The sequence below is a fragment of the Diabrotica undecimpunctata genome, chromosome 7 (assembly GCF_040954645.1).
Source record: "Diabrotica undecimpunctata isolate CICGRU chromosome 7, icDiaUnde3, whole genome shotgun sequence".
Taxonomy (NCBI): domain Eukaryota; kingdom Metazoa; phylum Arthropoda; class Insecta; order Coleoptera; family Chrysomelidae; genus Diabrotica; species Diabrotica undecimpunctata.
In genome coordinates, this window is record NC_092809.1 from 128,198,374 (window position 1) to 128,214,474 (window position 16,101).

Consider the following 16,101-nt stretch of genomic DNA (forward strand, 5'->3'; position numbering starts at 1 on the left):
CGGCAATTACCGATCACAAAATGGAAACATTAAAACATTTTTCCGCCAGTTTTCCATTTAAAGTTAATAATTCGAATTTATTGAATAAACCAATTTGCTTCATGTAACCTCAAAAGTTGTCAACAAAAATCAACCGAACATATTTAAGGTATTTCCTTCTAAGTAATAAATGAAATTTTCTGGAATGCGGGACAATTTGAAAAAGATCAATACAGAGATCCCTCGCCGGTGTGGCTGTGCTGTTCCGATCAGCGAAGGGAAACCCCATTATCCCACTGGATTATTTCGTTTTAAATATTATACTTTCTGCGAAATAAATTAAAGATTGATTTTCCAGCAAATATAATTTCATTTTATTTTCCAGGTAGCTAATGTGTTTGTATTTTACCGAAGAGGAATTTATACACTTTGGAGAAAACTAATTTTATCACGATTTTCATTTGGACAAAGTTGTCAATATAATTTCAACTAATATTTACCAGAATAGAATAGCGTTTTGATGGAGAATAGAGTAGTATGGTAATAAAGACAAATGTGTTACCTACGTAAATGAGTGTAACACTAATTAAAAAAAAAAAGATGGATATTATACTTATAGGATACAAAATTATATAGGATAGTATATAGAATTGGTATTAATAAATGATCTGTTAAATTATTATCTGAATTACAGGGTGTTTCACTGAAAAATAATTAGGGTTTGCTTAGTAAAAAATTGTTGTAACACCATCCGTTTTCAAGATACAGGGCGTTGAAGAAAAAAAAATTTTACGCATTTTTTACGATTTTGCCGAAACTACTGGCAACATTGTAATGAAATTATATACGAATATGTTTTGGAAGCTGATACATCCCATGAATATGTTTTTATATCTGATTCTCATAGAGGGCGCTAGTTTCACGGATCGTACTAAGTATTAGTCAATATAACTTTTTTAAGAGTATAATTATTAATCAAAATTTTAAGTAAACTTAAACATCATTCAATTTTACACGAAAAAGGTACTCTTGGTTAAACTCGATACTGTGTACCGTTTTCGCAATATTTTGATTTGAAAATTATGAAGTAATAATTGATGCTGGTAGTAATGATAAAGTTCTAATAGGTATATCTGTATTTTCCCCAAGTATGCCATGGAAATCTGACATTTTTTGATTGTTATGACGATAAATCAACAATAACTAGAGTTTTGAAACCTTCTTATTTGTAAAATCAAATCAAAATGTACTCAAATGTTGAATACACTGACATGTTGTTAACCTTAGGCGAATGTTTAGGATGTTCTAGTGCAGCTGTGACACGTTATGCAGAAAAGTTTCCTAGAAGAAACTTACCAACTAAAAAAAACATTTAGAGCCGTTGAACGACGTTGTCGAGAAACTGGGAATGTGAGACCAAATAAAATAAATTCTGGTAGACCAAGAACAACAAGAACAATTAATAAAGAAAATAATATTTTAAATTTACTTAATCAAGATCCAACAGTTAGCGTAAGGAATATAGCAAGACAAACAAATACTTCTTCTTCAAGTACTTGGCGGATACTGAAAGAACAGTAATTACATCCTTATCATTACAGACAAGTCCAAGAGCTCTTGCCAGGTGATCTACCGGTTAGAGTGGATTTTTGTGAAATATTGCAACAAAGGACAGCCCACAGTCCAAATTTTTTAAAATGCATTGTTTTTACGAACGAGGCCACCTTTACGCGACAAGATATGTTTAACTCCCATAATGCACACTACTGGTGTGATGAGAATCCACGAGTCAAAAGGGTATCACATTACCAACACTCATTTAAAGTTAATGTTTGGGCAGCTACTTTAGGTAACAAATTAATAGGTTATCATATTCTACCTGGAAATTTAAATAGTGATATGTATCTTGATTTTTTAAACAATTCCTTATTCGAGATATTAGAAGATTTAACGCTAAACGAGCGAAAATCTTTATTTTTTATGCACGATGGAGCTCCACCACACTTTAATAGAAGGTGTCGTAATTGGTTGAGTAATCATTTTCCGAATCGTGGATTGGTAGAGGTGCAGAAGCTCCGATTCATTGGCCTCCTCGGTCATGCGATTTTAACCCTTTGGACTACGCAGTTTCGTCGTATATTAAGGAAAAAGTCTATGCTTTAGAGATAAATTTACGCCAAGAATTGGAAGAAAGAATTCAACGTCAATTTAATGACATCATAGCAGATCCCCTACCGTTTAGAAGGTTAATGGAATCTTTAAAAAAAGAATAGACTTGTGTATTCGCGAAAACGGAGGGCATTTTGAACACTTACTGTAATTGAATTTTATTTTATGTTCTTAGTCATTAATTTAATTTTCTTCTTGTGAGTTTCGTTTAATTACTAACTATTTTATACCAGAATCAATTATTACTTCATAATTTTTAAATCAAAATATTCCAAAAACGGTACACAGTAAAGAGTTTTACCAAGAGTACCTTTTTCGTGTAAAATTGAATGATGTTTAAGCCTACTTAAAATTTTGATTAATAATTATACTTTTAAAAAAGTTATATTGACTAATACTTAGTACGATCCGTGTAACTAGCGCCCTCTATGAGAATCAGATATAAAAACAAATTCACGGGATGTATCAGCTTTCAAAACATATTCGTATAAAATTTCATTACAAAGTTGACAGTAGTTTCGGCAAAATCGTAAAAAATGCGTAAAATTATTTTTTCTTCGACGCTCTGTATCTTGAAAACGGATGGCGTTACAAAAATTTTTTACAAGCAAACCCCAATTATTTTTTAGTTTCTTACCTACACTAGAGACGGGGTTGCCTTTTTTTGAAACACCCTGTATATTAACTTTTTGTATTAATATCAATTTAATTAAGTTCAATACAAGATCACAAAGGAGCCAATTAACGTGCAACAAAGTAACCATTTGCTGAGTGACTCGTGTCGATTATTTTTATTCAAGGATCTTGTGATGTACTTTATTTTTCGTTTTGATGCCAGACGTGAGTATAAACAAAGTCAATGGTTTGCCTACACATTCATAAGATAGTATCATTGAGCACAAGAAAAACAATTATTATGTTTGTCGTCAGTCAGTTTCATTAACTTTGCACTTTCCTTCTATTGTACGTTCAACATTGTTGCCATCGTTCTTACTAATTGGTTTAATGCATTTCCAACATAACAAACGATGGAAATTAAGCAAAAAACGTGTCGTATGATTAAATTCGACCAATAATAAAAAAATAAAATAATAAAAAAGACAAAAATAAGAAAATAATGTTCAAGAATGGGTTTATTTTATCTTTCAAGAATCGACTTGATCAAAACAAATTTAATGATTATAACATTTCTTTAAGTTGTACAGTGGGTGCATAAAAATTACGGTGTTGCCAAAAACTTTAGTAGTTTTTGATATACAAGGCGTAAAAGTTAAATAATTAGTTGGACAGTTTCAAGAAACTGTTTTTTCAATTTTTAACAGCAGAAACAATAGTGTTTGTTGCAGAAGAAATCAGAAAACTAACAACAAACTATCTAGAACATCTGCCGGCCCACTCCAACTAGGAAACGAGACTACACCTCCAACCAGAAGTCAGAAGAAGATTGAAGAGACATTGCCTAACAGACTTCATTCTTTAATTTCAGCTTTAATTTTAATATTAATATTACTTTCAAATTTAATCCAGTATTAACTTAATTTGTTAGTGTTGGTATTTGGAGTGTTATCAGTGGATAATTTGACATACAATACTAACATTTACTAATAGCTTCCAATAGCAAATTGTAAATTTGCGAATTTAATAAAAAAAAGTTCGTACCTGGAGTGAACACAATCGAAATTTTGGCTCGAAATATCTGCTATCGAAGACTAAGATCTGTTTAATCAAAAGAAAACAAAAACAGGTTGACCAAGATCAAATATTTAAAATAATTAATTAACAGTAGTTCAAAGGTACATCCAGATATCATCCTCTAAAATGGCGGAGGAACTTCTTCAATCAATCGAAAGGGACAAGAAAGGCTTACAAACTCACAAGTTAAAAATGCGATTGTATAAGCAATGCAAGCCTGTAAAAATATACAATAAAAGTCTATTGATTCTGCTTAGATAAGTAATATAAGGATATATAAAGAAGTAACTGGAAACAAACAAAACATTGTAAGTCTGACAGCAGTTAAAAAATTAGATATTTATAAGAGAGAAGATTAATATTAGATATAAGAAATTGTATTTGCTGATTGGAAAAAATTCAGCATTATCCATTACTACCCAAGGCCAGTATGGGTATATGGGTGCCAACTCTGGGGCTGTACTTAAGTTAGTTAATCTACATATTATCCAGAGATTTAAAAACAAAATACTGAGGAATAACAGCTCATGTTGATGCTCCTTGGTATATCCGTAACAGCAACCCCCACCTTAATCTGGGTATGGAAACTGTGACTGAAGTAACTAAGAGAACAGCAGCATGTTACGAGCAGAGGCTACATAGTCATGTGAATGTAGAGCAATCCAGCTTCTTGACAACACTGAACTAAAGAGAAGACTCATGAGGACAAAACCATTTGAATTAATGTAAATGTGTAACAGTTTAGTGTAAAAAGCAAAGTATAGTACTTTCTAAAAGGAGGAAACCTTTTACACCAAAAATTCTATGACATCATTCTGAGAGTATGGTAACAACAGAAAATGCTGTAAGGTCAACTATAGATCAGATATTTACCATCCGACAAATATTAGAGAAAAACTGGGAGTTTAACCGCGATGTGCACCCAATTTTCATAGATTTCCAGCAAGCATTCTTCTTCTTCAGGTTCCTTCTCCTATCGGAGGTTGGGAATCATCGTCGCTATTTTAATTTTATTGGCTGCGCTGCTGAATAATTCTAATGAGCTGCAAACTCATAGAAGACCAGAAAGCATAAGATTCCATAAAAAGAAGCAAATTGTGGATAGCAATGTTAGAAATGCGAATACTAAGAAAATTAGTTGAATTAGCGCAAATGTGCGTGATAGACTCATATCCGCAAGTAAAGATAGGAACTAGAACATCGATGCCATATGGTATAAATTTAGGACTTGGACAGGGGGACCCCTTGTTACCGTTGCTGTTCAATTTTGCTTTAGAATATGCAATAAGTAAAATATCGTCTGAGCTGACAGGAGGATTTGCTGATCAAGGATCAAAACTGTTGCTGGCCTTTGCTGATGATATAGATGCAGTCACGCATTCTACAAGAGACGTGAGAGGGGTGTTTTTACAGCTCGAGGAGGAAACAGGTAGTCTGGGTCTCCGAATAAATAAATAAAAGACGAAATACATGGTAGTAACCAAAAATCCAAGACAAAGAGTTAGGCAGAACATCAGTATTAATGATGACAACTTCGAAGTAGTAAAGGAGTTTAGATGCCTGGGAGCGATAATCACAGCGGACAACCACATAGAAAAAGAGGTCTCCGCAAGGATAGCTGCGGGAAATAGAGCATTATACTCCCTTTCAACATTATTAAGATCGAAGCTGTTAAAAAGAATATCTAAATTAACACTGTACAAGTCGATTATTCGCCCAATTATTACATATGGTAGTGAAACATGGACTCACAGCCAGCGGAAAATCAGTAAGCCTCTAATATCTGAAAGAAAGGTTGATGAAAAGAGAACATACAAATCACGTTGATGACTGTTACTTTTGCCTGTCAATGTTTCAGGGGTCGATAGAAATAATCGCCAAAAGTGGTCATATCCTGATTTGCCTTCAGCCAGACGCCCAGCACCCCACTCAGAGGAATTACTAATCCCAGTATTCCAAAAGTTACCTGACATTTGTGAGAATGAAGGTGACATTTTTTAACATATTTCTGACTCCAAGAATGGCAGTGATAGTGATTACGACGAAGCAACAGCAAACCCACAACTATTTAGTCAAGAAGAACTAAGCGATCTCGTTAGAGATTTAGCCTTATCGAAGGAAGCGTTGGAACTTCTGGTTTCAAGATTAAATGATAAAAATTTACTGGAACAAGGCACAAATATTACTTTTTATAGAATAGGGGAAAATAAACTGCTACCGTTCTTTAACCAAGAAGAAAACCTTACTTTTTGTTTGGACGGTACCGGGCTCTTAAAGAAAATGGGACTTCCACACTACGATGCAAATGAATGACGTTTGTTTATTAATAACTCCAAGCGCAGTTTGAAATCTGTTATGCTTCACAATGAAAACAAGTTTGGCTCAATACCAATTGCTCATTCAACCGTGATGAAAGAAGAATATGCTACAGTAGCTTTAATTTTACAGAAGATAAAATACCAAGAACATCGCTGTGTGATTTGTGTAGACTTGAAAATGGTAAACTTGTGCCTATGGTATAGTACGGATCAAAAAAACCACTGAATTAAAAAAAGGTGGCCTAAGAGAAAAAACTTGGTAATTGGGCAAAAGAACAATATTGCCCAGTCTTTAGTCGAACTAGAGAAATAATCTTACCACCCCTCCATATTAAGCTAGGCCTAATTAAGCAATTTCTTAAGACACTTGATTCGAATGGACCATGCTTCGCTTACATAGGAAGGAAGCTGTCACATATAAGTACCAAAAAACTTAAAGCTGGAACCTTTGATGGACTACAAATCAGACTTCTTACAAAGGATCCAGCTTTTATTGGGTCAATGAATGAGGTAGAGAAAAAAGCTTAGCTTTCGTTTGCGGTTATTATGAAAAATTTTCTAGGAAATCACAAAAGTAAAAATTATGCTGAGCTGGTAAACCGTTTGCTGAATAACTTTCAATCACTTGGATGTAATATGAGCATCAAAGTAGACTATCTTCCCAGCTACCTGGACCGTTTTCCTGAAAACTTGTGTGACACAAGTGAGGAGCAAAGTGAGAGATTTCACCAAAACATAAAAACCATGGAGGACCGCTACCAAGAAAGATGGGACACCCATATGATGGCAGATTTTTGCTGGAGTTTGAAGAGACACTGGCTAAAAGTTCATTCCAGGAAATCACGCAAGTTTTTTTTCTATTTTGTTAGTTTTTTTTCTCTAACTGTATATCTGTTTCATTGTACAAGGGTTTTATTGTAGTTAAATGGCTTAAAATATACGTATTTTCTAATTGTGTGATTTCTATTTTAATTTAGTATATCCATATCAGCATATCGTCGGTAAAAGTGCAAGACCTTGTGTTTGCAATTTTGACAGAATTCATTTTATCATGTTACTTAGAACAGTGCTTGCCTGCGCATTATGCACTAAACCTTGTATGTCTAAGATATCTCGATCTTATTTTTTTGACGATATGCAATACCTCGTATTTTAGGTAAATAGTTTATTTGCCGTACAAAACCGCGTATAAGGCGACCACTTGCAAATACGAAGTTTTTTTTCGTCAGAAATGTCATAAAGCGCCGTGGATGTTTTCCTTCTTTTTTTTGGAATTTTTTCGTGATTTTTAGTTTTATAATCTGTCGAAAGTAAAAACTGGTAAATGGTCAAAGAACGAATATTATTTAAGGTAAGTTTAGTAATTAGTTTATTTCTACAAAAAAAACTGTTTGATTCTATAAAGTTGGGTTATGGTTGTTTTATATTTTATTGTATGCATCTGTGTGAGACGAAACTTTTTTTATATAATAATACCATTCAAGATGTATTTAAATCAAAATTGCAACCCAGTCACTTTTTAGTAATTGTAATAATAATACGATGTTTATATATTTTTTTTCAGATTTTGTAAATACGAGGTTTTGTACTATGGATATAGAAGGGTCGAGTGGTCTATCCAGAAACAAACTGATGGTAAAAAAAGTTTTGTCGATTTTTTAGACTTCTGTGAAGAAACAAGAATCTTTCAAGTCAACAAATAATCAGGACCAAAAAGCCAGTGAAGAACCTAATCTAATAAATTAAATAATAGAGTTAGAAAAACTTGGAATCTGCTTACCAGAGTTAAAGTTCCGATCTAGATTATAAGCCAAAAACTCAGATCGATGTTTTAAATAAAATCGACTTAAACCAAGAAATTAATATTATTCAAATAACTGTGCCAATAATAAATAAGAAAAAAAATCTAGACAGTGAGGAAACGTGACTTGAAAATGCAAACCTTGACGTGATCAATCAAAATGATACGGAAAGAGAGTTGGATATTATAGATGACAAAGATCCAGATTTTATTGCAACAGAAGAAGACTCGAGCTCAGAGAGCAAAGATGAAGCCAGAAGTTTAGTCGAAAAAGAAAGTAATTACAATGGAAGAACAGATGAGAACAGAAAGCTACTCAAAAAAGAAGAGCCATAAATTAAAATAAAAAAGCTAGAATACTTGGAAAAGAGTATTTGGGCTTAAAGAAAGGTGATGATGGGCATTATAGGTTGATGGTTAATAAAAACAATTGCACTTTAAAACCTGGATGTAACTCTCGGAAATGTCAAACATCAAAGACAATATTTTGTAATGAAATTGTGTAGCAAGACAGAAAAGCAATTTTTGATTCATTTTGGACAATTATCATGAGATATGAAAAAGACATTTTTAAGTTCAATGGTTGATGTTGTTTCTAGCAAACGTAAAGTAGAAGGATCTCGAAGAAGTAGCACTTTCCATTACTATTTAAAAAATGGAACTGAGAAAAAAAAGTTTTTGTCAACGTTAAATGTAGGTGAATAGATGGTTAAAGAATGTGCTAGAAAATATAGTGGAATGAATGTGTCTGAAGTAAACGTTAGGAGAGCTGGTAGAAATAGGAGGAGCACAGATGAAGCAAGATACATACTTCAAAAGTTTTTGTCAGAAATCCCTAAAATGGAGTCCCAATACTGCCGCGCTAGTACAAATAAGTTTTACTTAGAGCCTGTATTTTGAAACAAAGCCTAATTTTATAAAGAGTACAAAAACTACTGTCTAGCATAAAATGAACAAATCTAACTTAAAAATCTACAAGCCACGAAAAGACCAATGCGATTTGTGTATTTTCCATAGATTGGGAAATATTTTAGATGAAGAGTACATGAAACATCAAGAAAAAAAAGAACAAGCAAGGCGTTTGAAAATGGAAGATAAAGAGAAAGCTATTAGTCACCCCAAAGAAATCGCGGCTTTTTGTATAGATGTACAAGCTGTAAAGTTGTCTCCTGTTTTGAAAGTCGGTGCCATCTATTATAAGACAAAACTTTGTGTTCATAATTATACTGTCTACAATATGGCTACTAAAGATGTAATCTGTTACCTCTGGGATGAAGCCCAATACGGTCTTGAAGCTAATCACTCTCCTTACAGAGTTCCTCTCCAATTACCTTTCAGAAAATAAATCAACAAAAAAATTTATTATAATATACAGTGATAGTTGTGGGTATCAAAACAAAAATTTAATACTTGCAAATTCTCTTCTTCAATTTTGTATAGAAAACAACGTTCATATTACTCAGAACTATCTCCACAAGAGTCATACCCAGATGGAAGTCGACTTGGTCCATAGTACAATTAAAAGACGGCTCAAAAATCGTGATATTTATGTACCTTATGATTACATTGCTGTTTGCAAAGAAACAAGAAGAGCACAGCCTTACAATGTTAAATAAATGAACTTTTCTGACTTAAAAAAAAATTCATTTTTATTCATCTATAAGACCTGGTCGTACAACTGGAGATCATCTAGTTAGCGATGTTTGTTCTTTTAAGTACTCTTCATTTGGCCAAATATTCTACAAATTTAACCATACAGATAATTATGAATCGCTCCAAAAACAAAAAAAGTGTTATACCTCCATTATACACGTCACAGCCAAAAATAAAAAAACAAATATATGACCACCTTCAAAGCTTGAAAGGTGTTTAAATAAAAATTTGGTCCCAATAAGCCTACAGTGACTTTCCAAAACAATTTTAGTCAACAATTAGAATCCTTCTGTTAACACAATGAAATTTTACTTTGAATAATCATTAAATAAGCTATGTACAGATACTCGTATCTAAAAAAACAAAACTAATTTTTTGTACAAGACCTCGTATGAAACATTTTTACAAATTAATACGCGAAACGAAATGAATGTCAAATTCCTTTTAAGTTTTACTATTATAACTAAATACAGTTTAAAAATTATGGCACAAAAATGTCTTATTTATCTTTATAAGATTTTTTTGACCTCCTGGAACATTTTTATATTTGCACATACGAGGTCTTGCACTTTCACCGACGATATTTGTATTTGCATAAAAGCTGGCATGACCTACGTTATCTTAAACACTAGAGCTGATAGGGCAAAACTAAAGCCATATTCGGAATCAGCACCCCAAATATACCTAAAACCAGGTCTAAACACTTTGGCACCAAAAACACTGTAGGCCTGTGGGTCATTTGTGACCAGACAACAATATACAAACACCCTACAAGTGTTATATAAAAAAAATTGATGATGATGATGATTAAGCTAATGCATATCCAGAATACATTTAAATTTGAAATTTTTACAGAATCATCAAAATATCAAAGTTATGCCTCTTAAATATTTTAACCTTTTTTGCTGTCTTTGCTGTGGTTAATTAACACAATGTTTGATCATCACAATATAAATATCGTAAGGGAAAAGTGTAAAGACTGCTTTTTATGACTTTCTGGAGAAATGTACTGGAAGTACTCCAGTACTCCACTGGAAGAGAAAGGTGTTTTAATGGGCTTGGATTTATCAAAAGCTTTTAATTCCTTTAACAGCACTTTCCTGCAGGCTAATAAGAATTCAAAATAATTAAATTTAAATAAGAAATTTGTTTTGCATTTTTAGGTAACATATTTTTCTATTGACTCTTGATAACATAAAATTTATGACGTGTATTAAGACGTATTATTCTAAGTGTACTAGTTACTAATTCGCTATAAAATATTCTCTTTTTTTGTAAAAACAATAAAAGTATATTATGATCTCTAAATAGTCAGTTTAATACATATTCGACATATGCTACATTTTATAATAAAACATAAAACTGAAAAAAAACGCAGTCAGAAACTAGTGATCTAAGGAATGTATAATTAAAATGTGATAAAATGAAATACAAATTATTGACAACCTCTGGATTACAATTATTATGAACAAATTAACAGGTCGCAATATATTTCGAGACTGTTTGTCTACAATGGTATAAAAATAAATCATCTCACCTTAACAGATGTCCGTCCCGTCGTCTCGATGTCTGCCACGGCGAATCCTCGTACCTATACGCCTTCCTCAAAATGGGGGCACACGAACAGCTGAGCTTGTTGCCCATCGAAGCTGCCGGGCACTGGCACTGCGGCGCCCCCCTTTGTCACCACATGTCGCCGAATTCACCGGTGGCCCCTCTCGTCGAACTCCACTGGCTTCCGGCTGCACCTGACACTCCGCGTACGCCCCTGTTCAGTGACTGAGATCGCTGATGGTGATGGTGGCCACTGCCGGGTTTGCCGTGTTTGTGCTGCTGGAACAGACGAAGAGAAAGCGAAATCAGTAGGCGGATATTATTATCTCTGTATTGTATTTTATGAACTGCATGGCGATTTATTGAGATGTGGGTTGAACTACATTGCGGATGTCTAGAAATGTTACTACTTCTAAGTGATAAAAGTATTTTAAGTAAATATTAACATAACTGAATGTGCGAGTGTGTAACTTATACTATTTTATTGTTGCGCAACTTCGTATTCATAAAGAGTCTAGTCTTTTATCCTTCCGTCCTGTCATCCAGCTACCTGTATGTTTGCTATCAAATTATTACCAATAAAAACTAAGAATTGATTCTTAGTATATTTGGTGGTTTTACCAATATTTTAATAAAAATAAATATGGCAATTTTATGGCACTTGAAGGTGCAAAAAACGGTGTTTCTTAAATATTTTTATTTTTATTGAATAAGCACAATTTTATAAAAGTACATAAGTAAAGCTTGAATTTGAGTTGTGCTAATTTAAATTTGACCCAATAATCTATGCAAAATTAACCATTGAAAGTCCAAAAAAGTAAATTCTTCGGCATTTTAAGTTTTTGAAATAACTTTTGTAAGAATTAATTTGAAGCTTAATTCGAAACCTGATATAAATAACATTGTAACTCTACTTACAATGTATTTCAACTATGGAGTAAATAACATCTATAAAGGATAACCTTTATTATGCTCTAATAACTTTAATCCTATCTTATGTAAATATAAAGTTATACAATAAAATAACCTCATTGTAAGTGCAAATTTTGAATCACTTGGTGAAAAAAACGTTGTAACTAATTTTACAATATTGAAAAATTTTATTATTGATAAATATTGTTAAAAAAACATTGTAACATTGTATACAATGTTTTTCTCGAATTTTTTTTTTATTTCTAAGAAATAAAGTCGCATCCACCCAAAGGTTATTAGCGACATTCCTGTAACATTTGTAATAATATTAAATTTAACATTTGTAACAATCAATCATTGTAACAATTAATTACAATTTGTGAACAATTGAACATTTGTAACAATTAATTAAGTTAAATTTTGTGTAACATATTTATAAATTTTAAGTAACGTAATAAATTGTTCGGAACTAAACTTTTGTTGAAGAGTGCTTTCAGGTTATTTGGCAAATTGTAAGACTGTCTTTGATTTACATATTTAGGACAGTCTATCAAGAAATGCTTTATACTGTCTACTGTATTGCATGTTTCGCATTTTGGAAGTTCACTATTTAAGAAGAGATAGGCATGAGTATACCTACAGTGTCCAAGTCGTAGACGTGTAATAATAGTTTGGCATCTTCTACTTCTGGCCGTGGACTTCCATGAAAAAATATCACTTTTGATGGTTCTGAGTTTCGAACTAGAGTCATTCCACTCCCGATTCCACGCACTTAACACCTTATTTTTGAAATAAACTTTTAGATCGCCTGCGATACTCCGTCACTCTGTTTCTGATGTGTCACTGGTGATAGAGTTACGCGCACTAGTATCTGCTTCTTCATTCCCTTCTATGCCTATATGAGATGGTATCCATAGGAAGTGGACTCTTCTGAAATTTTCTTGAGCTTTCATTAATTCGGCCCTGATAATTTTCTCAATGGGGTGTTTAGGGTATTCATTTTGCATAGCTTTGACTGCGCTGAGAGAATCAGAAAGGACTAGACAACAAGGAATGTTTTTAATTAATGTTGGCTTAACTAAGATGTGTCACTTTTCGCTTCCCATGCCTCACTTTTAATATAATTATGGATTTTTTTGCTTATGGATGTGAATTTACGTTTTATTGATCTTTCCTTTAAATGGGGATAAACTTGACTGAGCATATGGGACAAAGCTGGTAGGTCTGTGGTATATTCGTGAATTGTGTTTATAGGATCTGCTGACCCCGTGATATTCATTAGAAGCATGTTAAGTTGATCAACGTTTAGAGAGAAAGGTAGAGGGTGATTTTCTATGAAGTTTTTAGCAGGGTCAAATAAGAGAGAAAATGAGCATTCAGAAGTGCTTGCTGAACTAATTTTAGCTTTTTTAGATTTTGCTTGGACTTTAGGTGGTGGAAAAATATTACATTCTTTTGAAGATGGATCTGATTCAGGTGAAATAATTTCATCAAAGTTTCTTTTTGGTTGATTAATTATGTGACTATCCTTATTTGATGCATCTACTTAGTTCGGTATCTTCAGGATATTAGAAATAGACATTTGTTCACAATGAGAAGGGTTTGTGCCATTGGATGCTTACAAGGATATATTTGTTGCGCTGGATAACGATGCTTCATTGTTTTGGTTGGGGTTTAGTTGAGCTAGTGGTTCGGAGCACTGTGAAGCGACATGTGCTGGCTTCTTGCATCTAAAGTAAACTAAACTGTCTTGAGAAATGAAGATTCTATATGTCGTGTTGTCAAAATAAGAGTAAATGACTCTGGTAGTGTTAGAATGTGAGGACTGATATAGATTTGTTTTCGAAAACTAAGGATGTGATTGTACTCAGGCATATAAGCACTTATTTTGAGGAAGATCATGGGGGAGACAGGAACTATGCCGATTTTTTGTAGCTCATTGATTAGCAAGTCGTGCGGTATTGAAGGACATACGCCGGAGAGCACAAGTCGTTCCGCTGGTGTAACTAACCTTCTTGCTCTGACAATTTCACCTTGTATTTCTATTTGACCATAATTATTCATAAAATCGTCCACTATTTGTTTATTGGATAAATACATACATATGCGATTATTAGATAATTTAAAAGAGAAGATTATATTTTCTGGTTGAATTATATTTCCAAGTGGGAGAAGGTAGTCTTGAAGTTTGGTGTTTTCTAAGGCACTAAAGATAATTGCTTGAGACTTTAAAGGAAATTGTACTCTCGACGCTGCCCAAGAGTATGACTGTGATGTGTTTATTCGATTTTGATGGTCTTGTATTGTAGAACTGTTGTGTGATTCCATGTTTGAATTCATTTCGATAAACGTTTGTGAAAAGTAAGTCCGACCCTGTACACCTGCTAAAACAGGTATATCGGTCTTTACTAAAAGCGGTTATTTGCTGGTAAAACTGGATTTGTTTATTGACAACGATGACAATTAATTGCAATTTGCTGACTGTAATGCTAATTAACTGGATATTATGTAAAGAGTTTGTACACCTACAGTTTATTTCAATATATCACTAAGATTCACAATTTATAACTTACATTAAACTTTGTTAATGTTCAAAATATTCGGAGCCCATATTGAATACAACATTATATTTATCGATGCAGAACCGAACTCCCTCGAAAAATTTATTAAGTAAGTTTTTACATCTTCATTGTAAGCTGTGATACAAGAAAGCAAGGTAGTGCAATATTACTATAAATAACATTTAAGTCAATTTACGAGGCTCTTCGAATCAGGAAATTAACAGATAAGAAGTAAATTCTTTATTATTGACTACTGAGCATAGTAAGCATGTCTTAAATTTTAAAAACTCGTGTGAAAATACTAGTTTAGAATTTCAAACAAAAATATTAACACGTATATTATTTATGACCAAACTAACTTTGATGAAAATAAGGTAGGAAATGGTCACAGTGCATTACACAATACTCAAGATACATCGACAGCGGAAACTTCTACATGCACCAAAGATACAAGTTCATCATTAAATACGTCTGTTACGAAAAAACAATACCCAAAGAAGAAAAATCTGGGAAGGGAGAGACAAAGGGATCCAAGTGTTTGGAAAATGAATGTCTTAAATAAACTGTGAACTTCTGGACAATAATATAATGGGTAATGATAGATATAACTGAAAATGTAAATCGAACTTATCTGAAAATGATAGACATAATTTATTTAAAATTTTTGTTAAATGGCTGATAATGAGAAACAGCGCAAACATTTATGTAGATATGTTCTCAGACAAGACAGAAAGGTCGCAAAATTAAAAGAGTCCAGAAGAAACTGGACATATGAATATAATTTGCAGTTAGCAGAACATCGACTCTAAGTTTGTAAAAAAAAACATTTTTATACAGTTTTAACATAACATTTATGTGGTTAACTACTCCAGCATAAGTATCCCACTACGCAAGAAAAGAACAACTAAGATGTATTTTTATGAGTCTTTAACGTTTCCCAAATTATTTTCACTGTATAATGAATGAATGTTAGAGAATTACCCATGCCATAAGTCGGTCACGAAAAGCAAATAAAGAATACTAAGTTTAATATCGGCTTTTTGCACCGAAAAAAATCAGTGTCTCACTTGTAATCTACATAAAGCAGAGAAAGACCAAATAGAAACGGAATATTCTTTAAATAAATATCGAAAATATACGGATGTGAATCTTGGACCCTACGGCAAGCGGAAAGAATAGAGATAGACGCCACTGAAATGTTCTGTTGGAGAAGAATGTTTCGAATTCCGTGGACCGACCATAGGACAAATATTTCAATTTTAAATGAGCTTAAAGTCAGCAAAGGGCTATCCAGCAAAGTTCATCTCCAATAATTAAAATACTTTAAACATGTTATGAGATCAGACATCGAAAACATGGAAATAGTTATTGTTCAAGAAAAGGTAGAAGGCTGAAGATCACCTGGAAGACCTCTAACAGATCGATCAAATTACAGGCACATGAAAAAGACCTATGCATGAGT

The 16,101-nt window shown here is 32.9% G+C and overlaps 1 protein-coding gene across 1 annotated transcript in view; it reads right to left on the minus strand.

Moving 5' to 3' along the window:
• Nucleotides 1-16,101, minus strand: part of LOC140446636 (protein still life, isoform SIF type 1-like) — a 246,305-nt gene that overhangs the window by 125,268 nt on the left and 104,936 nt on the right. The window contains exon 2 of the mRNA XM_072539222.1: nt 11,150-11,442. Within this exon, the coding sequence (XP_072395323.1) occupies nt 11,150-11,256 (107 nt within the window). The 5' untranslated portion in view covers nt 11,257-11,442. The remainder of the gene's footprint in view (nt 1-11,149; nt 11,443-16,101) is intronic.